We start from the raw sequence: 24,638 nt of genomic DNA on the forward strand, positions 1-24,638 counted from the left end.
TTTTCAGAGCTTCAGAAACATTGTTTATGCCTCTACATGTCCTAAAAATACAGAAGATAATCTAATGCTATTGGGCAACACCAGAGTCACAAAACCTAGAATTAGTGGTTCTTAACCAGGGGTGCGAAAGAGCATTTTAAGAGTGCGAGATTAAAAAAACAAAAACATGTTGACTGATTATTCAGGAAAATTTAAATCAGGAGCGGCTTCCCAATTCAGATCAATTTCAAGAATTTTTTTGCAGAAGCTGCAGCCTCTAATTTATCAAATTTCAATCTTGCACAATAAATTTTCACATGAGATCTTGAAAAGAGCTCCAAACAAAAAAAAGAGCAAAATGTTTGGAGCTTTGAAATCTTTTTAGAAATGACTTGCACTCTGGAGGGAGTCTCTTAAAAAACTCATCTCACACTTAATGGAGTATCTTTTACTGTCAGGCCAACAGAGGTAGCAGGCTTACCTCAAAGAGACTTGTTCTATATAAATTTCACATTGTCAAAAATGTCTAGCTCTTTCCGAACATTATACATTTTCAACCCATCTCTTCATGGGTAGAGATACGCCCCCCCCCCCCAGGGTCAAAGGTGGAGTCGACTGATATAATGTATATATGAATTGACATCATCATCGTGCTCCCCCCCCCCAAGAATAATGACAGTGTCCCTTCAGACTTTCAAGTCTATCTCCGCCTATGCATCTCTTACTAAAAAATTCAGAGAAAACAATTCTCTTTCAATTTTAGCCATTTGTGGTGTCTTGTAATGTCTGAACTGTATGTAGCAAGGAGGAGAATTCTATAAGCAAAAAATATATACTACTGAGGAGTTGTTTCATCCCATCCAACTGCCTTCCATACAACCCACAGGTAGAACCCCACCCAACTCCCCCATCTTGACATATTTGAATTGCCGCAATAAAAAAAGCAAGAGGATAAACCATTTTCTCAGAAGAGGTAGAAAAGAAATTAGAGCTGGTATTGGCTGTGTTTTCAACAATGGAAAAGATGGTCTCCTCCTTAGACCCCCCCCCCGTTTCATTCATTTACTGAAAAAACAGGTTCAGTGACCTTGACCAGCATTCGTTTCCTATATATATATATATATATATATATATATATATATATATATATATTATGTAAAATCTCACCCTTCAACTGATAAGACATTTTGCTCATGTACACCAAAGTGTCTCTCAGTAGGGGATCCAGAGGAAAATGCAGATAAAGATTGTTGATAAGGATTTCTCATTCTCTCCCAGAAGATCTGAAAGAGATAATCTTCTATGGGGGAAAAGTGAAGACCAACCACTCAGGAATGGGAATTCACCCCCCCCCTTTAATTTTTTTCCCCTTCAGATTTTCCCTGACTTTTGACAAATATTTAACATTTTCCCTGACTTTCCAGGTTGCTGGGAACCCTGTACCACGAGAATTTGAAGCTCTGTCCTCTTCCACCTGAAGCGAAATCTCCTGCACTGCATCTATAGAAACGGGTTTTCTTCCTCTTCCAGGATGAACAACCAACAATCCTGTAGTTTCGAATTTCGTTATCATACTACAAAGGTTTTTAACATTCATTTGACCTTTACGAATCCTCTTCCAGGTCCGATATTTTAATAGAGCGGTTACTGCGGAATTGCTGTTTTGGTGAAACAATTTGACCAAGAAAGCGTAATCTCGTAAATTTATCGTCATTGTGAGCAGCAAACACATTCAGAAACAAGATCTCTGCGAATGTTTCTAGGTCTTATAACAGCTGCTGCATGACATCACATAAATTTACATGTTTACTACAGGTATTCAAAGTGAAACGCCCTCTGTTGGCAACATGTGCAACTAATCCCCCCGAAAAAAAATTTCCATCACTTCATGAAATTCTACACAAAATTTCACACTTTTCTGATGACTGGTTTTGCCCGTAGGCTACTTTAAAATAGGGTCTTTTTATTATGGATGCCCTGTATATATTGTATTCTTATATAGTAATATATTTGTTCACAACTTCAGATGTTGTAAGACTGGATGTGCTTATATTTATCTATTAATCTTTTATTTTATTAACACAAAAGAACCTAAAACTCAAGAAATATGAAAACACCTTGATATAGGCAAAACTTTGTGTAATATTTGTGTTCATTAAAAGTGGGCTCTACTATATGACATGAACTAACACATTTTAATGAGTCTAAACTAAATTTGAGAGAAGCCTTGTTAACAAATTTCAAAAAAAGTAAGCGAGATTTCTTTTACAACTTCAAGTGATTTTTATTACACTTTTTAAAGTAACACTAATGACATTATTTTTTATTAGTTTCTATAGGGACATGAAAACTTTAAAGAACTCATTTTGACCTACTATGCAGCCAAACCTCAGTATCTTGAACTGCTTCTAGCAATTGATATTCTTTTGAATTATCAAAAATTCCCTTGATATATAACTTTAAATTCATGGGAAATATATCAAATGGAAGATTAAAATTATTTCGAGATATCAAAAATTTGATTCAAAGTTGAAATGTACAAATTGAAAAATTAAAAACTGCTGCTTCAGGAAAACACATATAATTTTTTCCTTACTTTCTTATAACATCTGCAGCATTCGCCCATGCTTCCAAAGCTCGTTTATAATGCCCATTACGATACAGATAGCCACCAAGATAGGTATAAGGATAAACGTGCTGATTGGAATAGAATGTTTGAGCTGCAAAGATTGATTCTTGAAAGAGTTCAATAGGCGGAGGTCGCCCAGGACTAGGAGAAATCTCTTCAAGGTCACCAAGATTACCTAGTGCCATTGGGTAGGTTCGAAGATGACCCAAATCATACAATAGCCAGAGTAAATGCTGCAAAATTAAATAAAAATATTGATTCATATTTTCATAAAATAACTTACAGATCACATTTTATTCAAAATTTAATTTTTAATGCCAGAGGAAAACATATCAATCTTTCAAAAAAAAATCTTAGTTCTGAAAGAAATGTTTTTCAAACCAAATGAGATACAGATAAATAACTTTTTTTTTTAAATTTGAGAAACACATTCCAGAAGTGTTATAATTTCATACATGAATGTGAAGACAGGCTAGTGAACCAAAAATATTAGTTTGAGGTTATATCTGGTTTCTTTATATATCTATACCAGAGTAGCAGAAACACAGTGAGAACACCTATTGGACTTTCCTTGACTAAATACACATCTGCATTTATAACTGAATTCTAAAGGTTTTTCAGCAGGCCTAAATTAAGCAAAAGTTACACCTTACTTTTTCGAGTATGGTTCAAATTTGAATTTTCTGTTATCTTCATTTGGTTTGAGCATATTGCTCTGAATATAACTAAGAATACATAATATATATAAATATATAAGATTTTAAGATATTGAGTGCTTAATAAGTAATATAATAAAATTCCCAAAGAAAAAAGAAGGTAAGTTAAACATGCAAACTTGAATTTTTTTTTTATAAAAATAAATACAAATACAAGGCCACACCAGGCAAAATACCCAATGAGGTGGCTGAGGAAAAAGATGCCCATAACAAATATGGATGTCACATATTTCTAAAATACAGCAACTCCCAATTAAAAATGTAATTATAAAACCTAAAAACAATATATACACAAGATAAAATATTATACAATGCCCATAAAATATAGCTATGGTTGTCCTTTTTTTGAGTATGGACCCCAACATGTTTATCGTATTTCCTTTTAAACGTGTAAATTGTGTTAGAATATACTATCCCCCGGGGTATAAGCTATATATATACTCCATTTATTAACAACTCTATTAGAGAAAAATTCCCTGCGACGCCATAACCTAGAATTGTCCCTTATTAATTGGTACTGGTGTCCCCCTCGTAAAAGCATGCAGTTGATTGACAGAGTATTTATTTAATTATACAATATTGTTGGCCCAAGGCCTATACAAGAGGACGAGATAGATTACACATATACTTTGAAACATTAGACAAGAAATCGGAGATCGTGAGGGAGTTAACAATAGTAGAGGGGAGTTTGTTCCATTCAACTATGGTATTGGGAAAGAAACTGAATTTAAAACAATCTGTAGAGGCAAAAATAGGTTAATTTTTGGGGTGGTCAAGTTTATTGGAAACATAGGAAGGTCTAGACAAAATACCGGATGTATCGAAATTTAAATTACCATGAATAATTTTGTAAAGCATGGAGATAAGTCGGTGAGTAACGAGTGGGTGGAGGTTACGTTCGAGTTTGAGATCGGAAACTGAACTAAAAGATGACCAGCAGTCGTGAATAAAACAGGAAGATTTATTTTGGATAGCTTCAAGTTTGTCAATGTTACTAGAGGTGTGGGGGTCCCAGACCTCAGCTGCATAAGAAAGAATGGGAGAAATATAAGTTTGGTAGCATAGTCAGATGTCACGAGTAAAATGTTTGAGGTTGCAGCGAAGGAAAAAAGCTTGTTGAGGTATTTCTGGTAGACATAATCGATATGATTATTCCAACGGAGATCAGCCGAGATTATGACTCCCAGATATTTAAACTGAGCAACTTGGGATATGGTTGCGTTACTGATAGAGTATGAAAATTTGATGGGAAGAGTTTTACGTGTAGCTCTCATGAAAACTGTTTTAGATAGGTTAATATGCATGTGCCAACATGAGCACCAATCTGAGATAGAAACAAGATTACATTGGAGAGTTTCTTGATCAGATCTGTCATTAATTGTGTGGTAGATTACACAATCAGCAAAAAATCTAGTGGTGCAGCTGAGGGTTTCAGGGAGGTCGTTTATATAAATTTAAAACAGTAAAGGCGAGAGAACCACTCCTCGAGGAGTACTTGAATTTACAGGAAAAGGTGAATCACGATCTTTAAAATGAACGAATTGTTTACAATTTTTTAGGAAAGCTTCTAACCATTTGAGCAATTGTACATTAAGAGCAAGATTTGAAAGTTTAAGGAGTCGTCTATTGTGCGGAACTTTATCATAGGCTTTAGAGAAATCCAAGATGATATCGGTTTGTACCTTCCTGTCAATGGCTTTGGTAAGGTCACGGATGAAAAGGGACAGTTGGGATGTAGTAGAAAGGGATCACCTGAAGCAGTGTTAGTTGGGAAAGAAAAAGTTAATGGAGTCTAAATCAGTGAGGATTTCCTTTGCTATAACATGTTTGAAAACAGGATAAAGTAATAGATATTGGTCTGAAGTTAAGGGGGTCAGAGAGGGGACTGGTTTTGTGAATGGGAATAATTTTATTGATTTTCCTATCGGTGGGGAGTATGGCGGTATTTAGTGAGACGTTAAATAGGATTAGAATATAGTCAGAGATTTCTTCCACGCAATATTTGAGAATGGAGTTTGGAATATCATCAGGGCCTACGGAATGGGGTTTAAGTTTTTTAGTAACTTCAAAATACCTTCTTTAGTAAAAAGGACCGGATTTGAGTTATGGACAGAATCGACGAATGAGTATTGTGGTGGAGTGGGATGAAAAAAAAACTGAGTGGAAAGCCAAATTGAATTCAGTAGAAATATCTGAAGGAGACGAGACATTTTTATTTGAGATTTTGAGAGAAGTGGGTCAAACAGCTTTAGGTCTGAGGAAGTTCCAAAATTTGGTAGGAGGGGGCAACCTTCAAATTGACCATTGAACCAGGTTGGAATAAAATATGTACCCAGGCAGGGCCGTCATTTCAACTTTTTTCGGGGGGGGGGGGGACGGCAAAGCACATGTACTCAATGTATGTATATATATATTCGTGTATATATACCATTTTTAGTGTATTTTCGAAAGCCGGGGGGGGGGGGGCAACGTCCCCTCTGCGTGACGGGTCTGTACCCAGGTGTCTACCAAACACAGAAAGGTTAATTCAGGGACAGGGTGACTTTTCCTTGACCGTTCTTGTCTGACAAAATGAGATTTGTTGTAACAAATGATCTCCAACTGTTTCCTAATAGCAAAGGATAATGAGAAAACTTTCCTACTATTCATTTGTTTTCACAGTACCACAGTAATTTTAAGTTTATAAGGACCAACTAAACTGGGATCTATAGTTTATGGCTGATTCCAGATGAATTTTCTTCCATGACTGAGAGGTTGGCATTATAACTATTCAATGTGGGAACTCTCATGCAGTAGCCCTGTGCTTAATCAGTCATTGTGACACTATCTCTCTGCCATAAGTAGAAGTGCCCGTGATCAGCAATTATTCAGATAAAGACTGAGTCAATTTTGAAATTATAAAAAATATCTCCTGAAAATCACATCTTTCATTCTATAAAGAAACTTGAAGATTTTGTGCAATGTTTAAGAAAAGCATCCAAAAAAGAAAATTAAAATTACAAATAAAATGGGTTTTGATATTTAAATTTTATACAGGCAATAAATAGCAAATGGTAACTCTTCAATAATTTAATACATTTTTATAATTATTCTGTTTTTATTTTTTGTGAAAGTATAATTATCCTATATTGATGAATTGGATAACTCAAATTTTTTTGCTGTTCACTTGAGCTTCAAATTAACCAAGTTCGACTGTATAAAAGCCCTTCCATAGAACAAAAATATGGTAAACTACAGTAAACATTAGCTTAGCATCTAAACTGAAACTATTATTTCATCATTCACAATTCAGACAAAAGGTGTATAGATACATCCTCACCTCTAATAACTTCAAATTCATAAGGATCATGTTTTTAGTAGTTTTTACTCTACATTGGACTTTATTTTCATTTTATATTTTGCTGTGATAACATTGTTTCTGGTTTTATTCATTTTGGTGGTTTTATATGTGTGTTGGTTGTGTATGTTTTTACTTTTTTCTGATTTTGTGACTTTTTATATTGGTAAACACTTTGCATTTTATTTGTGTTTTACTTGTTTGAAATAAATATCCAGTGTAAATCTACACGTTATTTAAAGTGAGTAACAGTAATACATGCAAAACATTCATACAGCTACATATCATAGTTGATTTACAAATAACTGAAATAATGATTGTGTTTTTTGTTTCTTGTTCTTTCTACTCTATAAATAGTACAATTGGCCTCTGCAAGTTTTTTGTCACACAAAAACATCTTATCTCATCCATGTGGGTCCTCTAAAAGACATGGACGCAGAAACTCTGACCAGTTGGATGTGAAGTCAGACATGCATACAAAATAGAGTTAGGAAAACTATGAATACAGATCAGGATTTGACAAATCCCAGGCACCAGGTCACCATGGTGACTAGAAAATTGACATTAGCACCAAAACATTTAGATGCTTGATTAGTCAATTGGAGTCAGAGTGTCAATCTACACAGAAAGGAGTTGTCAAGTCTCAGATAAGCTGAAAGAAACCATAATTTTTTGTTTTTCTTGAAAAAAAATATGCTTGGCTCCTAAGCAATTTGTGTGGCGCCTAAATTATTTTTGGATTTTTCGAGTTTTGATCACTATACTGAAAGGTTACTGCGTAAATCAAAAGAAGGTATGTTATAATCAATTTCACTAAATTGTTTGTCATTCTATACCAGTGTTCGTTGAATTCCGCTCTTACAGCCAGCAAAAATATTTTTGGGCAAAAAATGACCTGCAAATCAATAAGTTTCTTTTTTTTCCTTCAAAATATATAAAGCAAAATTAACTTCATTATAAACTTATTGAAGTTTACAATGAAGGAGGTGGGGCAGAAAAATTTGTCCTTCCTGGATAAAAATCCTAGTTACTGCCCTGTCATACCATATATAATAGGGCTGGACAAATACCAGGCGCAGAGTCACCATGGTGACTGAAAAATTGGTATTAATGCCTAAAATTTTCTATGAGTAGTTACTAAATGGCAGGCTGAGAGCAGCATAAAGTGTTTGGAATTTATAGCAGCATATATGCCAAAATGAAAGAGGGTCATTATGCCCTGAAAAAGTAAAAAGCAGCATTATTTTGAACCTTCTTTGAATTAAATTATTTTTTGGAACATAATTTTTTTTCCTTCAACTTTTCCAGCCATAATATATATGTTATGAAATTTTCTTTGTATATATATCCCTGGTTTTCACAGATATATTTTATTAGTTAAGATTACCTGTTGCAAGCATGCAAGTTCAATACTGTCAGATGAAGCATTCACTGATGGATTCATTCCGGAAACAAGTGCAGCAACTTCTATTTGCCTTGTACATTTAACAGGATGACCATTTAGATACAGCCACAACTTCTTTGCAGTCTCATATATAACTGGTTGTCCTCTTTTGTCTTCATTTCCTTTACCTACATGAATATATTCCAGTCATTCTCACAAAAATGTAAAAAAAAAATTATAAAAAACAAATGTCAACCAAAAAAATCTCTTGGGGACACTTCTTTATAAGCTGATAAATGAAATATAGTCAGCAGCAAAGCTTATTAAAAATTCATGGCAAAAACCAAGAAATCTGGATTTTTTTTTTTCATTTTTATCCCCCAACTTATGATCAAACCTTCCTTCTGGTTACCTAATGTCAAGAGATAAACATTTTTACATGTTTTGCAACACTGATAAAAAAAACTATGCATGTTGAAAACATGTGCTTTCCAGAAATAATAGAAGTCTCTAAACTGAAGAAACATGAGGTAAAGTGAAAATAATTTTCAATTATATTTTTCGCACAAAAAAAAGTAGCCACATTTAATAAAAACACTTGCCTCTTTTTTTCCTGAATAAATCTAATTTGTGAATTAATTCACAATTCTAACTGATTCAAAAGAAGTTCAAGTGATGGCTACATTTTTTTCTTAACCTTTCAACACAAAATTTAATAGGTGGCAACTGGTGTTTTAGGATTTAAACCAATGTGCCACAAATGGGGGAAAATTTTCATTTGGGTATAAACTATTGATAAAAATATTCAAAATTAAAAAAGATGAAATATGAAAGTATACTGGTCCTAAAAAAAAATACATATTTATTGAAAATATTTTTTTTTAAGATATCATTTCAAAATTTGAAAAATGGACTAACTTCCTAGGACAGCCACGAGAAGGGCATTTCCTAAAGAAATGAAAATTTGTTCAAGTAAATTTAAAAAATCTATTGATGAAAAATTATAGAGTGGCAACTTGTTAAAAACAGGAATATAAATAGAAAGTGACAAAAAAAAGGTTCTCTGCCAAATATATTAAATATATGAACTGCTTGGAGACACAGTTTAGGCCAATTTTGTGAGAAAGACCCATTTATAAATAATAAATTAAATATGAGATTACATTTAGTTTATTGCAGCATACAAATATGCATATAAAAAACTTCTATTTTAATCAAGAATTGTTTTTTTTATATGACATAACTTAATATACCTTACATGATGAGCTAACTGGCATCGAAGTGGTTTATAAAGTAAACTCTGATTCAACAGGTCTGATTTCAAAACTTTGTTATGACATGCAGTAATTAAAGCAGTAACTGAGATTTAACTAGTCAAATCGTGAATCAGCACCCCAGTAAAATTTTTTCACACAATTTTTTTTTATCATTAAGGTGTGTCGTGTCTATACATGCATGATGCACAGTCATTAGGCAATTTTCTGAGTTCCTCTATAATATGAATGAGATGACAGATTATCATGATTTACAATACAAGCAATGAAACACTTAAGCATGAGGATCAGAACATGTTGGTACAACAAAGAGACTCATGCCATGCTTTCGAAATCATATATGATCACAAGAGCCCGGATTATATGCATTTGCATATTTTTGCCTTTTTTAGCATTAATGCATAAAATCAAAGAAATTTCAGTATAAGGGAATATTTTTGAAGGTTTATTTATGTATAAGCTCATTCAGTTTTTTTGTATAATTTTTCAAATAAATATTGTTCATAATATTTTCCCGCAGGTGAAATTTGGTGAATTAATACATATTTATAAAGTATTTTATGAATATTAACAGTTTTATTGTATTTCTAGAGATATGTCAAAGTGTTAAATTTTTTTTAAAAATAGTGTCAAAATTCTTTGTACTGCTGTTTTCGTTATTGAGCAGCTACAAAAAACTGAAAATTAAAAAATGCCTGAATAAAAATATGTAGAAGATATTTGCATATGCGGTATATATATACATATGAAGGGATATTTTTTTTTAAATGAATTCATATGCACTAAGAAATAGAAAAGATGCATTTTAAAAACACATCTGCTTTTTATTTGCATAGTGATTTTTTTAATGCATATTTTCTCATTTTTTATACATAGTTCAGAATTTGACTTTTTTAAGATTTCTAATGCATATTCTGGGATTTTCAGTGCACATTTTGCATTTTTAAGTGCTTATTTTTACATTTTTAGCATTGCTTATTTTGCATTTGCTCTTAACCTCTTTAGCCACAGACAAAAATCAACAATACGATCGATTAACTTCTCCAGTCATGGGTATCAACACATAGATCAAGCACCCTTGATATAAGTACTACTTTAATGTCCTATTTTTTGCATTTTTAGAGCATATTTTGCCACTTTATTAGTGCACATAATCCGGGCTCTAATGATCACATATACACTGCTGGCCACCCAAATTGCAACACCAAGAAAGACAAGATATCGCAACAATATTTATTTTGTAGATAACATGTTGACCAAGCATCAAATGATTAAATTTATAGACTTCTGTGAAGTGTGGTTCCTGCCAAAATCAGTAGCCAGAGTAGCCGCCATTGTTGGAGATCACCGCTGCCACACGCCTCAGCATTGATTCAAAGAGACTTTGGATGTGTTCTTGGGGTACAGCAGACCAAGCAGCTTCCACCCGTTGCCAAAGTTGATCTGGTGTGGCAGCTGGGGATGTAATCTGGGTCAATCGTTGAGCAACCATGGACCACATGTTTTCTATCGGCGAAAGATCCGGAGAGCCAGCTGGCCAGGGAAGCAATTCAATCTGGCGATTGACGAAGAACCTTTAGACAATGCGTGCCACGTGTGGTCGCGCATTATCCTGTTGAAATATGGCTGTGGGCAAGCCCTGAAGGTAAGGAAGGACAACTGGCTCCAACACCTCGGAGATGTAGCGCTGGCTTTTTAAAGTACCGGCAATGCGTGCTAGAGGAGTGTGAGAGCGATTTCCAATACCGCCCCATACCATAATACCCGGTGCAGGACCACTGTGGCGGTGCATAACGCAGCTGTTCAGCATCCTCTCTCCACGGTGTCTCCAGACTCGAATCCGACCATCGTTGCAACGTCCCTTATGGGAGTTGCTTGCCCGGTTCGAAATATCCAGCAATAAAGTGGCAAACGACAAGTGGAAAATGATTAGAAACAAACTTTCGCATGAAATATTATTATTTATTCAAATTAATTATATGGGTTAGTTAATTTTAACAATGGATTAGTATATCTTGGAGCCCTCTATTTGACGTTAGCAGTAAAGATACTGGCTCACCAATTGATGATCAACAACAGTCAACCTGTGCAGCGATCGGACATCCGATGTTGTTAGCTTTTCCGTAAATACCAGAGGAGTTTTCTCAGTTGAGAACCGGAACACCTTGATCAGTTCCTGGGGGCCTCTCGGTTGAGGGCCGGACCACCTTGCTCAGCTCCGGGGGGCCTCTTGGTTGAGGGCCGAACCACCTTGATCAGCTCCAGGGGGCCTCTCGGTTGAGGGCCGAACCACCTTGATCAGCTCCGGGGGCCTCTCGGTTGAGGGCCGAACCACCTTGATCAGCTCCGGGGGCCTCTCGGTTGAGGGCCGGACCACCTCGATCAGCAATGAAGAACTTTGACTGTGAAGATTGTTTTATATTTTGATTCCGGACCTGCCGGAAAACGGATTCAAATAATGTAGATTATTGCATTTTAACAATTCAGCCTAAGGCCAATAGATACGGTAGTAAGACGGTGAACCGTCCTACTAGAGGGCTTCAGTTGAACAGAACAAGATTAGACGAACGCAATGTGAGAGACAAAGAGGGAGGAATTTATACTCCCCTTTTACAAGAAGTTTGGGACCACATGTCCTCGCATGGCCTTTTCGCCTCAACAAAATTATCGAATTTGCATATTCATGCGTCACTATTATAAACATTACAAATTAATTACATTGGAATCTGGCAACATGACACAATCCGGAGAGCTGATCAGACTCTCCCGACTATGTAAACATTACCAACATAACAATATGAAATGAATTGTTCCGACGGAGGTCTGCAGCCCCCCGCCGAAAATAAGTGAGTACAACACTATATTTTCGTATCCGCACAACGAGACTTGCAACAACTCCCCCGGGAAGTTCTTCGATAAAAATAATTTAAACTGGGCTAAGCCTCGCCCAACTATACATATATTGGATCAAACCCCTCCACGAAAATAGCGGCATCGTCGTCATGAGGGAAATTAATTTATGTGGGACATCAGTAGCCCGACCTCTGGCCCGTTCTCGTTCGACAGCCGAAAGACCCCACCCGCCGACTGCCGAACTAATCGAACACTCTGGCCCTTACCGGTTCGCCAGTGGGTCCTCGGATGGTTTCCGGTAACTGAGAGGTCCCTGGGGTCTAAAATAAGAAGGAATTTCCCACATAACGACAAGACCACCATTAACGTAGAGGGATCGGATCCCGATACGTTACATCGTGGTGTTGCAGACAGAAGCGTGACTCGTCAGTAAAGACAATTTCATTCCATTGTGCCGTCCACATCCTTCTTTCATCGCACCATTGGCGGCGGAGACGTCTGTGGTTCTGCGTCAAGGGTAGACGAAGCAATGGACGTCTTGCGGACAGACCACTCTGCTGTAAACGGCGTCGAATGGTACGCGCAGACACTGGATGATGCGGTACAGACTGAATGTGCTGTGCTATGGTTCATGATGTGGCTGAGTGATCCGTCACTGCCATATGCACAATATGCCTGTCATCACGTGAAGTGGTGCACTGAGGTGGATGCGATCGAACACGTCGGTCCGTCGTACCCTCCTGCATCCAACGATTACATATCCGCATTACAGTTGTTTGGTTTCGTCCAACACGACTACCGATTTCCCTGAAAGATAATCCACAATCTCGGTAGGCCACTATCCTTGCTCTGTCGAACTCGGATACTTGATCAAAAGATCATCGCTGTTTTCTACGAGGCATAATTGATCGTTTTTTTGAAAAAACCACAAGAAAAACACAATTGCCGTACTTCAAATCGTCCAAATCTCCAAGCCTTAAATAGCGCTTTGAAGTGGCGCCACAGGCGCGCGTGATGTGCGTCTGCGCTGAAATTCTAATCATTTGCATATCTCACCTCCGCTAATGCATGTTGTAAATTTCATATTATTTGCATGCTTCCTTCAGGGTGTTGCATTTACGGTGGCCAGCAGTGTAATAAAAAGCTTTCACTAGTTACGCAGAATAAAAAGTAATACAAAGAACAAAACCACAAAGTATTTCCCGGCATCTTTCAATGACTTGCAGAATAGAGAGTCCATACCTTTGATTACCACTGCGAAGTAATTAACAATACAATCGATTAACTTCTCCAGTCATGGGTATCAACACATAGATCAAGCACCCTTGATATAAGTACTACTTTAATGTCCTACCTATAAAGGGTAAATGATTTTTTTTCTTTCTCTAGTTCATACATATACTTGGGAAACGATTTCTACTCACAAATTGAGCATTCAAGAAGTTTGGCCAAAGAAGGTCAAGAGCTACCGCTGATTTCATAGACCATTATATGCTATTGCATGCTCAAAAATGTGACTCAATGTCTTTAGTTGCTGTAGACAAGAAAAGGGTGATATCATTAGCTAGTATGGGTAGAAGACTTCATGAAGGTGGACTACATGTGAGGTAACTGGCCATTTTGTGTTCTACCCATTTCTAACAAGAGAGCATTCACAGAAGGCATGTCCACATGTTCCCCTCTTCCCATGGAGACCTTAGTGCTTTGTGCAGAAACTGGAAAATGGGAACTTAAGAGTGTATTCAGGTATATAAGTATTCCAATTATAAAGGGTTCCCAGCAGCATATAAGTACATAAGGTAATATAAGGAGGAATAGGTGAGCATTTGTGCTCTGTGACTTAAAAATTGTGGGAACAACTGCTACAGGGTATAAAATTTTGAATATGAACTTATTTTCAAAACTGAATTTTTATCTCACTTTTTGTATTTTTTATCACACACAAGTCTGAAAACAAAGAAAAAGAGTTACATACTAAAAAGACAAGATAGCAAATGAATTTATCTACATTCTAATAAATTTTTAACAGCAGTTCTAATAAAAGGCATAAAATACCCAAATGCTTGTTATAATAAATGTAATGAGAGGATTCTGTATTTTACTTTCCCTTACCATGCCATGTGACTTCAGCAGTTTCTTCTTGATCTTTGCCATATATAACCCATGCATGGTCTTCTGATAAAGAAAGATGCACATCTTTAAAACCAAGAACTTGGCAGGCAGCAACAACAGCAAAGGACACGCCAAAACAATCTAGTTTATTGCCTACATAAAGTAATTCTGATATTATATTTTATCAGTGCTTCTAATAGTTCAAACAAGTATTACATTAACTTCATTAGTTAAATTTAAAAAAAAAATTAACTCTCTAGTTCTAACACTATAATATAATGAGGCCTTGTCACAGAAAGAATAGTTTTCACTAATAACATATAATACTTTAGGTTTTCATGCACACTTTCGTGCTTGAAGCACAATGCTACTTTAATTAATGTATTATTACAAATTTTAAAACAATTATTAAAATTTTATTTTTATTAGAGGGAATTTTCATATGAGTGAAACTACCCACCAGGCTAACAGGCCTGGTGAGGTCACACACCCCAAAGAACACAATTTTCTTCAAGCAGGATTGAGGATTATCTCGGTAACCCGTCTTTATTGATCTTCATGCAGTGCACAATGTGGAAATAGTTTTTGTAAAAATTCTCTGAGGATAAGGTTTGTTCCATTTGGCATGATGACTGGAAAATATTACCCACAGTGCATGTGTGGGCAAAAGTGAAGAACCATTAGTTTAGTGGTGATCACATGAAACTGAGTAAAAAAGCGTATCCTCCCTCATTTATCAAATCAAAATTTGCTCTACACTTTTCCTGTCTAGCGAAACTCTTATAAATACAGTTCTCATAAACAGAGGTTCCACTTTACATTGTGTTAATAAGATGAAATAGCAGTCAAAGTGGCTGTCTGTAGCCCTTATATGGGTCATTCCCAAAAAAAGTGTGTAAAACATGTGGGAGATTTGGTAATTATTTTTTTGCAAAATTTCTCAGAGCATTTTTTTTTTCTAGTTTTTGCATTTGATTCTGTCATATGGTAATTCTTAATTTCTTTCGGATGGTATCTAATAATTTAAAAAAAAAAAAAAAAAAAAAAAAATCAATGTTTCTAGTTAGTAATAATCATTGTTTGCAATCTTGATGCCCCAGCATAAATAAAATGTTAAATAAAGGGAATTAAAAAAAAAGCAGACTACACATTAAAACTTGGAACATTTATATACCAGGTGTATAAGTATGAAATGCAGATTTCAGAAAACAGATGGTGCACCAATGCAATTTGTGCTATAAAGATTTGACACTGCGCCATTTTGTTGTGTCATCAACAAGTGTCAGATGCGCACGAGTGATAAATTGGAAAAGTGCGTGCATAGTGTTGTATTGTTGTGTTCAATATGTCGAAAGTTATACTGAACAAAGAGCATTCGCGGACAGCATTAATTTTTTTGTTTTCATTTGAAGAAAACTGCTGCTGAATCATACCGATTACTTCGAGAAGCTTATGGTGAACATGCTCCATCGCAAGATACGTGTAAATGATGGTTTCTGTGTTTCAAAAGTGGCGACTTCAATGTTGCAGACAAGGAACGTGGAAAACCGCCAAAAAAAAAGATGTGCAATTGGAAGCATTGTTGGACGAAGATGATACTACACAGACACAAAAACAACTCGCAGAACAATTGGGCGTTAGTCAACAAGCTGCTTCCAATCGCAATGCCCCATGACAATGTGAAATGCTCCTTGACAATGTTCAATGTGCAATGCTCCATCACATACAGCAAAAGCGGTTCGCGGCACATTGGAAGCACTCAGCTGGAAGTTCTACCCTATGCGGCTTACTCACCAGACTTGGCTCCTTCCAATTACCACTTGTTTGCATTGATGGGTCACACACTTTCTGAGCAGCGCTTTGGTTCGTACGAAGATGTGAAAAAACAGCTGGATGAATAGTTCGCAGCAAAAGAGGAAGATTTTTACTGGTGTGGTATTCACAAATTTCAGGAAAGATGGAAATGTATAACAAGCAATGGAGCATACTTTGAATAAAGCACTTTTTATCATTCTTCTGAATTTAACGTGTTTTTTTTGAAAAAAAATCTGCATTTCATACTTGTACACCTGGTATGTGACATAGATGAATAAAACTGATACAATTTTCAACCAAAAAAAAAATTTTTTTTCTAATGAAAATCAACATTAAGTGATAGTGCATGGACATGTTATAAAATACTGTTTAACTTAATTCAAATTTTAAATAATTCAAACTTTTACAAACTCTGCTTGAATTTTCAAAGTCAACCCTTACAGTAAAAATTCTGAGATATCTTGTCAAACTTGATCTCTTTTATTTCCAATATGGCAGTTATAATAGTAATAAGGAAAATTTTAAAAACTGATTAAAAGGTAAATGTTAAAAATTTAATATTTCGGATAATTTGAAGTTGAAGGGGAAAAAATCATGATTTTAATATGAGCAAATGTAGACAGTTGGGGAAATCCACAAGCAGTCAGACTTTGCTTCTCTTGACCAATTTGTTCAGTCATCATCATCTAGGGCTATTTGGGGCTAACAAATTTGTTTAACAGTAAATCTTAAAAAAAAAAGTTAAAAATTCTGATGTCTCTAAATTTATGTACTCAGCGGTGCTGCTTTTTACCTTAACTTCTGGCTGGAACAGTCATGCAAACATTCTGTCAGCTGAGCAATGTGTAAGGAATTGTTGAACCAGTCCTAAAGATAATCCCAGGTTTTAAGACAACTTGTAATAAGAAATGAACACTTCTTTTGAAAACGTCACCCTTTGTGTGCCAAAATATATGTCAGAACTTAATTTGCTTTTAATATTGGATTTATTGTTTGGCAACTCATTTTGAAAAAAATTGCCATTTTTGATGCTCGGAAAAACTGGCAAACCCATTTCTAAATCCATAAAAAAAATAAAAATAGGCTGAACTAATCTACCAAAAGCATGTTCCAGACAATTCCTCTTACAAGCTCTTAAAATGAGTAGATGATGAAACGAAATGCAGGACGTCACAGATTTATTTACAGAACAGCTATTACGAGCAGATATCTTGACGGAACATGACCTAAAATTAACAGAGAAATCTTGTCTTCAGAACAAATTTCTCTAAATCTCCTCTAGTTCCAATTTGTGGCCGCTTTTGTACAGTCAGAGAAAAATCTCGAAGTTTCTGGAAATATCTTTTAGGTACATGACATCAAACTATCAGAGCTGTTGCCAAACGTGCCAAGTTTTTGGTAATTTCAAAAGGTTTACAAAATATGTTATCGATTATTTACAGGTGAAAATGACAAATGTGAGAACTATTTATAACTTTTTGTAACACTGCCTCCTTCTTTAAAACTGTTCATCTCGACAATTCAATCTTTAATTCGGTGGATCGCTTCTTGTCACTCACTGTGATAAGGAGCCAGCCTGTTGAGGTGGACTAACTTGACTTTGATGATGGAGTCTTTTGAATCTGAACTACGACATACAACAACATTCAATTTCTTCACAACTCTGTAGGGTCTTTCCTATGATGTCTGGTGTTTCGAGCAAAGTCCTTTCCAGCACTTCGGGTTCCAGGGAAAATTAAAGTATTTTTTCTTGAAATCGAGAAGCTATCCATACTTAGAGAGAATAAGACAACCAGAAATACATTATGGGCATTGTATAGTATTTTATCATGTGTATATATTGTTTATAATTTTAGTTTTTAATAGGGTTGCTGTATTTTTGAAATATATGACATCCATAGTTGTTATGGGCATCTTTTTTTCAGCCACCTCGTTGGGCATTTTGCCTGTTGTGGCATTGTATTTGTATCATAGCAGTTCATCTTTTCAGAGCCAGAGTTGATCCTGTCTCTGGCGATTTAATGCTCATGCTTGAGGCATTCCTGGAGTCCCTTGACGTATTCTTCCGGTGGAAGAGGAGTATCTGGCGGTCACCCAAACAGCAGGCCACCCAGCAGCTGAAGATCTCGTCCCATGAGCATCTGCGCCGGTGAAAATCTGTTGCTCTCGTGGATAACAGTTTGGTAGGCTAGCAGGAAAAGTGGTAACTCTGAGTCCCAATCTTGTTAGTACTGTGACAGAGAGAGCGAGAGGCGGTTCATGATGATTGTGTTGAATCTCTCAACCATCCCGTCAGATTCCAGATGAAGCAGAGTAGTTTGTGTCTTTTCCATTCATAGAAGCTTGCATGGCCAAAAAAACTGCTAAAGTGAAGTTTCTTACCTGGTTGGAATGGATCAGCATGGGGACTTCAAATTGAGACACACAAAAACTTCGCACCAAAACTTCAGCCAGTGTCACTTCTTGATCAGGAATGGGATACGCTTCCAGCCACTTGGTCCATCACCCCAAGTATGTACTTGTGACCATTGTGAGTTCTGAGTAACGGTTTGAGGATGTCCAGAGCGATTCTTCCAAATGGCCTACCAACACTGTAGCATTGAAGGCGAGCCCGGGTGTGTTTCGGAAGACCATTGCAAGTGGCACAGACGTTGCAACTCTTGCACCACTTTTCCACATCGGTCCTGGACTTGTCCCGATAGAATCGTTCACAACTTTCTGGAGAGTCTTGGTTACGCCAAAATGTCCACTGGTCAAACGGCCGGTCTTAGACCTAGTGACGCCCTGTGCAAAAACAGTCAGGCCCCATCCCCAAGCGCGGATTCAAAGTGATGTGTCGGAGGAGGAGGCGATTTTTGCTAGTCATTACTATCCCGTAAAATATGGAACAGATTCATTCTCCCATATCATCAGGCTCTTAATGGGATGATCATCAACATTGCCCCCCACCTGCCCCCTTCCTTGTTGGATATTAAGGGACGTAGAAGTCAGAAAAGCTTTCTTCCTAGAATGGGATTACTGCTATTTAACTTGTAAACAAGCATAAAAACCAATTTGTTTGATTTAATTAAGAGATTTAAAAACATTAAAAAAACAAAACACACATTCACACAGGATACTCATCACTAAGGATCTATCTTCTTCACACTTATTTTAACTGAATTTGTATTATAAAATACTTGTAGTGCCCGCATCACATGAAGGCTAAACTGATAACAAAAGTGGTTAAATTGAAGTGATATTTCAGTACGATTTCTTTCATATTTATAAAACTTATGAATTTCATTTGAAATTATCCCTTTCAGACAAAGTACTAAGAAACAGAAGGCCCATAACTAGGCTTAGGCCCCAAAGCAGAATGTTTTGCGATGTTCTGCAACGAGCCCTCAGCTGACTGAAAATGTTCTGCGGTAAAAATTTGAATATACATAATATCGTTTTTCTACACTATTCTTAAAATTCTTCCAGATTGTTCTGCAACAGCACTAGTTGTTCTGCGACGTACGTCGCACATTTCGGCACATTCTGCTTTGGGGGGCTTAGGCAACTTGGGCGGTGCCCCAGGTAGCCCCGAGCCGAATGGGGGAAACTTATAATTCCTCCTTTTTCAACGAGACTCCAAGAAAAGTCTGCCCCGAGACAGCATGCTACAGCCTTGAGGAAGGGCTTGTTCTCTCTTTGTAGATTTTTTTTAAACCTCAGGGGACTACGGCTTTAATTTCAACGACAATGCACAATTCTTGGCAATGCACAAGTTTAGGCTGAACATACCTGAGGTTAAAAAAAATATATCTAAATTAAAAAAAGCCACCCGCACGTTTGTGCATACAGGGTCTAAAAGGATAATTCATAATCACTGGTAAAAGTGATAAATGTTACAAAATTTATCAAACTTACCAAGACTGGTGATCACAACTTACCATAATTGGTGATTATGCATTACCGATATGCTTTACCGATTCAACACCTTCACTGCAACATACATTTAATTCTGAATTACATTTTCATCAGCTTCAAAAAACCTCGTTTCAAATATACGAAGATACATATCCGAAATGGATTTGCTGTCGCTTCCCTTTGTTTTGTATGTGAGATACTTCATATCCTTATTTTCATGAAAATCCCCACTAACTTACCCTATTTTGCTAGGGGATGCGCTGAAGCTTGCAATTCACCAAAGTTTGCAATCCGACTACTGTTCATAACATTTTGAGGTACCCCCCACAGCCAGAAGTTGCAAGGGTTAAGGTCAAATGAACTGATGGCCAGCCAGGTGTCATGCAATCCTGTTATTGTCAAAATGGGTCTTCAGCAGCTGCTTTGCTGTTATTGCAATGTGCATCTTCATAGAAGTTCTATCCATGCTATAATTTTCTATTTACTATAAGTTCTATTTATAAATAATTTAAGACTCCAACTGTTAGCCAAGTTGGTAGAGTATAAAAGTGACAGTGCAAAGGTTGATGGCTCGAATCCTAGTAGTAACTTGTTTTTTCTTATTTTTTTACTTTCATCTTCGATTTTTTTGCCCTTTCTTACATCATTGATTTTTTGGATGTTTATCAATTTATTTTTGTTTTTCAGTTGCATGGTATAAGCTTCCAGTCATCTCTGGAGGGACGGTCCAGCCTCTATGACAATTGATTCATTTTTAATTACTTATATTCAGGGAAGAAATGTCACTATACACTTACTGCATGGGGTGGCAGATCAGTGAGCGAAGCGTGGCCTAGAACAAGCGGTCATGACAAAATAAAAGTGAAATCACATCACACTAATTATAATACAAATAAGATAATTATTTGTCTGATTATTTTCAAAAGATATGGCAAGCCAGTGCTATGACAAAAAAAATTGCTGTACATTGAATAAACATCCTGTGTCACATGTCTCTAAAAGATCCGGCGAGGTACGTGATGTCACTGCAAGGCTACTGCCATATACAGAACAAATGTCTGGTTCATATATGTAGGCTATCCTCTGCCAATAAAAAGATCTAGTTTTTTTATCCTCTTTTAAATTCTTCATTCAGTTATGAAACTGTCCATCCCAGCCTTTGGTTAGTTTTTGCCCTTTTTATAATGTTTTATTTTATATAAAACTTATTTTCAAATTTTAGGTGAAATAAAGGACAAATTATACTTCACATAGAAACCAATAGGAAATCACATTTTGCTAACAAACATAATTTCAGAATGAACAATCGGGACAACCATAATAAAGTAAATAACTCCCCTTTTCAATTGCCGATTCCTTTTCTAGCCTGTTGGAGCTTTTTTTCAATTTACTGTTTTCCCCCGTTGTTTTTTTTGGTCAGCTATCTCACCCAGCTTTTAGATTGCCATTTCTTTATTATACTGTTGGTCTCATTTTGTCATTCTCTTAAAGTGAAGTCACCGATAGGTGTCACAAGTAATAATAGTGCAGCGTTTAATTTTTTCCCCTATACCTCATTTTTTCCATTTGTTGGTAACATGTACCTTGTTTTTTCTCATTAGAATGTTTACAACCTTGGAATTCCATTTATATTATGTGTTTGTACTGACCACTGTATTATTTAAAATAGTCCTATTTTTTTGTAACCCATTGTTTGTTTTGTAATATGTAGCTTCATTTTTAACATAGTCAGAGATAGCCTTGAGTCTGGGGGGGGCGGGGGCGGGGTGACAGGATAATGTCAGTTCATATACAACCTCTGACAATAAAGTTTGGCGAATAGTCCTGTAACATTAACGTAGATGAAATGATAACGAAAGTTGCCTTACTGTCCTTCGAAATAGTCACCTCCCATTACTATGCACCGCTGAGATCTCCTATACATGTCCTGGAAACTTTGCAAGAATTCTTTTGGGATGGAGTTCAAAAGCCTCGTCACATTTTGTTGGATGTCAGGAATATCGTCAAATCTCTTTCCTTTCAAAGCGAGTTTGAGTCATGGGAATAAGAAGAAGTCTGGAGGATTGAGATCTGGCGAGTATGGTAGATGTTCAATTTGCACCACCCCTTTTTTTACCAGGAACTGTTTGACGATATTAGCTGTGTGAGGGCAAGCATTGTCGTGAACAAGAAACCATGAACCTTGTTGTGCGTACTGAGGTCGTACCCTGCGCAGACATTTCATGAAACGGGTCAAAATTTCAAAGTACCTTGCAGCATTCATCGTCGTTCCCTCAGGTAGAAACTAATTGTGGATAATGCTTTGACTATCAAAAAAGGTGATTAGCATCGTTTTGATGCATGATTTTTCTGCTCTGACCTTTTTCCGACGAGGTGATGCAGGAGAACGCCATTCCATACTTTGCCGTTTCGTTTCAGGGTCGTACCTGAGACACCAGGACTCATCCTCAGTGATCTTTTGTTCGTTTATTTTCCAGTCCTCAGTTAGGAACCAACGCACTAAACAAGCACTTTGTAAAACAAGTCTTTCATGGAACACAAACGACGCTCAACTGAACAACGGTGGCGGCAGATGTCAACACCTGCCACTACGCATGTGCAGCGTTTGGCTTCGCCAGTGTTGCCAGATCGGCCGTTCTGACTTCATTCACTGAACTTTATTGTCAGAGGTTATATACGCATATACAATAAATCAATAAGCTTCACCTTTGATGCGCTGGGGGGCATTATAAATGTATCTCCACCCATGATTTTCAACCTCAATCCCTTTAGTCGAGAATGTTTTGTTTGTCATTATTGAATATTATTGCTTTTATCTTATTTTTAATTTTAACAGCGGTAGTATTTTTTTTCTTTTCGGCTATAAGTTAGCAATTTTCTTCTTTGGCAAGAAAAACGTCCGAAAGCATGACTCCATTTCACTCTGACTTCTCGTCATGCTTCCAGACATTTTACCTCACTGAACTGAAGAAAAAAATCACGAACACATTGCCAAAAAAAGGGATTATATTATAGCTGTTTCAAATAATCATTATTTAAGGTACCCCTGGAGTTTATACAAATGACAACATATGCTTTTGAGAGTACACAATGTTATAGGAGAAAATGTAAGCAAAACACAATACTCTTCAAGTTATACATTCACGTCAGAGAGTAAGTGATCCATCAAATATTGTCATTCATGTTTTAAAAAAGTGTTGGTTTATTTAATTTAAATAGAACATGGTGGGATTACCTGTCAAGTAACTGTATAGGGATTGAAGATGAGCTCGGTCTTTGTAATAACTGCGAGTCAAGGATCCCCAAATGACATCTGATACTTTTTTGACTAAATCTCTGGTAGCATATCGGCTTCCACGATAAGAGCTTGGATCAACCGAACTCTTGATTTGTGTTTTAAACTTGATATAGAGTTCTTCAACAACCGAGTACTCAACGGTCGGAAATATGGATTCGGTTGCCGCCGAAAGTACGCTACTCTCTTCATTTAACAATTTACAACACGTGAGTACATTTTCTATGTACCCGGCAATTATAGATAATAAAGGTAGGTTGGGTTCCTCACTTTTCTCCAGTTGCGTTTCAAATAACGCAATGACGTCTCTAGCGTTTTTTAAAGGGAAGTGACGCTTTACAATTTCACCCAAGCCCGCCATTTTAACAGGTCCGGTGTTTACATTTCGAACGTGCGGAAAGCGGATTGCGAGAACTTTTTCGCCGAGTCCTACCTCGAAGGTGCTTCCACGCGATTGTAGCTAAATATATCGCGAAAACGTGCTTCCGGTCAGCAATAGACATTATGACCATACGTCCCATATTTTTCGGTACATTTCTGTACTTTCGGCCGTTCTAAACTAGATCGTGGCACACCTCCAGTGATGGTAACTCGTGGGAAAAATTGGTCAAAAATTCGTCCACGTGGGAAATTTCTTAGCATATGGAGGAGGGGGTATAATTCCAGATTTCACATAAAAAAAACGAATTTTTTGAAGAAAAAAATGCACGGTGCAATACTTTTCTAATGTAAAATTACTTGGTTACATATTTTCCCCGTTAGATGAAACATGAAAGTACATTTTCGGAATGTGCGGGAAAAACTTACACAAAAAGTGAGGTTTCCGGATTCAAAAACTTGTTAAACAGGATGCTCAAGCAGGTGTTCTTTCCAACACTTTTTCTAATTTCCACGGCAGATGGTGCCAGGGCCGTCTTGAGAGTATCATGGGGCCCCGGGACAAGTGGTTTTTCGGAGGCCTTACCTGGTAAATTCTAGAAAATTTCAACCGGATCTCATTTTTGTGAGGTCCCTCTTCTCTTGAGGTGCCCGGGTGGGCCCATGCGTTAAGACGGCACTGGATGGTACTATTATACTGACGAAAAAACCGGTCAAAATGGATGCGGTGTTCTTTTCAGAGCCGTTTTTCTCGGCAACTTGGGTTCTTGTATTCTGGGAATTCCGGTGGTGACAGGGTCGATAGAGACAGTAATAATTGCACGTGGTGTTCGTGGTAATGAATCAAGTAGAGCGCATGCGCAAAAAGTGCAAGTAGTGGTATCGCCATTGCGCATGCGTGGTGCTTATGATCAGAAGTAGTGTTTCTGCAAAGCTGCATTAAGAATCTTTCAAGCGGCTTTGGTGTTT

At 36.7% G+C, this 24,638-nt stretch overlaps 1 protein-coding gene across 2 annotated transcripts in view; it reads right to left on the minus strand.

The window, feature by feature from the left end:
• Mnn1 (menin 1) overlaps positions 1 to 23,695 on the minus strand; it is a 35,360-nt gene extending 11,665 nt beyond the window's left edge. The window contains exons 1-4 of one of the 2 annotated variants that reach the window (XM_089246625.1): positions 23,232 to 23,695; positions 14,285 to 14,347; positions 8,049 to 8,233; positions 2,576 to 2,841 (exon numbers count right to left, since the gene is read on the minus strand). In XM_089246625.1, coding sequence (XP_089102751.1) covers positions 2,576 to 2,841; positions 8,049 to 8,233; positions 14,285 to 14,347; positions 23,232 to 23,652 — 935 coding nt within the window. In that variant the 5' untranslated portion in view covers positions 23,653 to 23,695. Of the gene's footprint in view, positions 1 to 2,575; positions 2,842 to 8,048; positions 8,234 to 14,284; positions 14,438 to 23,231 lie in introns of both variants that reach the window. The other variant, XM_089246624.1, reaches the window with a different exon arrangement.
• Positions 23,696 to 24,638: the final 943 nt, after the last annotated feature.

The sequence above is a fragment of the Pholcus phalangioides genome, unplaced genomic scaffold, assembly GCF_987345545.1.
Source record: "Pholcus phalangioides strain wild (caught in Gottingen) unplaced genomic scaffold, Ppha-v1.0 ptg000017l_1, whole genome shotgun sequence".
Classification (NCBI taxonomy): Eukaryota; Metazoa; Arthropoda; class Arachnida; order Araneae; family Pholcidae; genus Pholcus; species Pholcus phalangioides.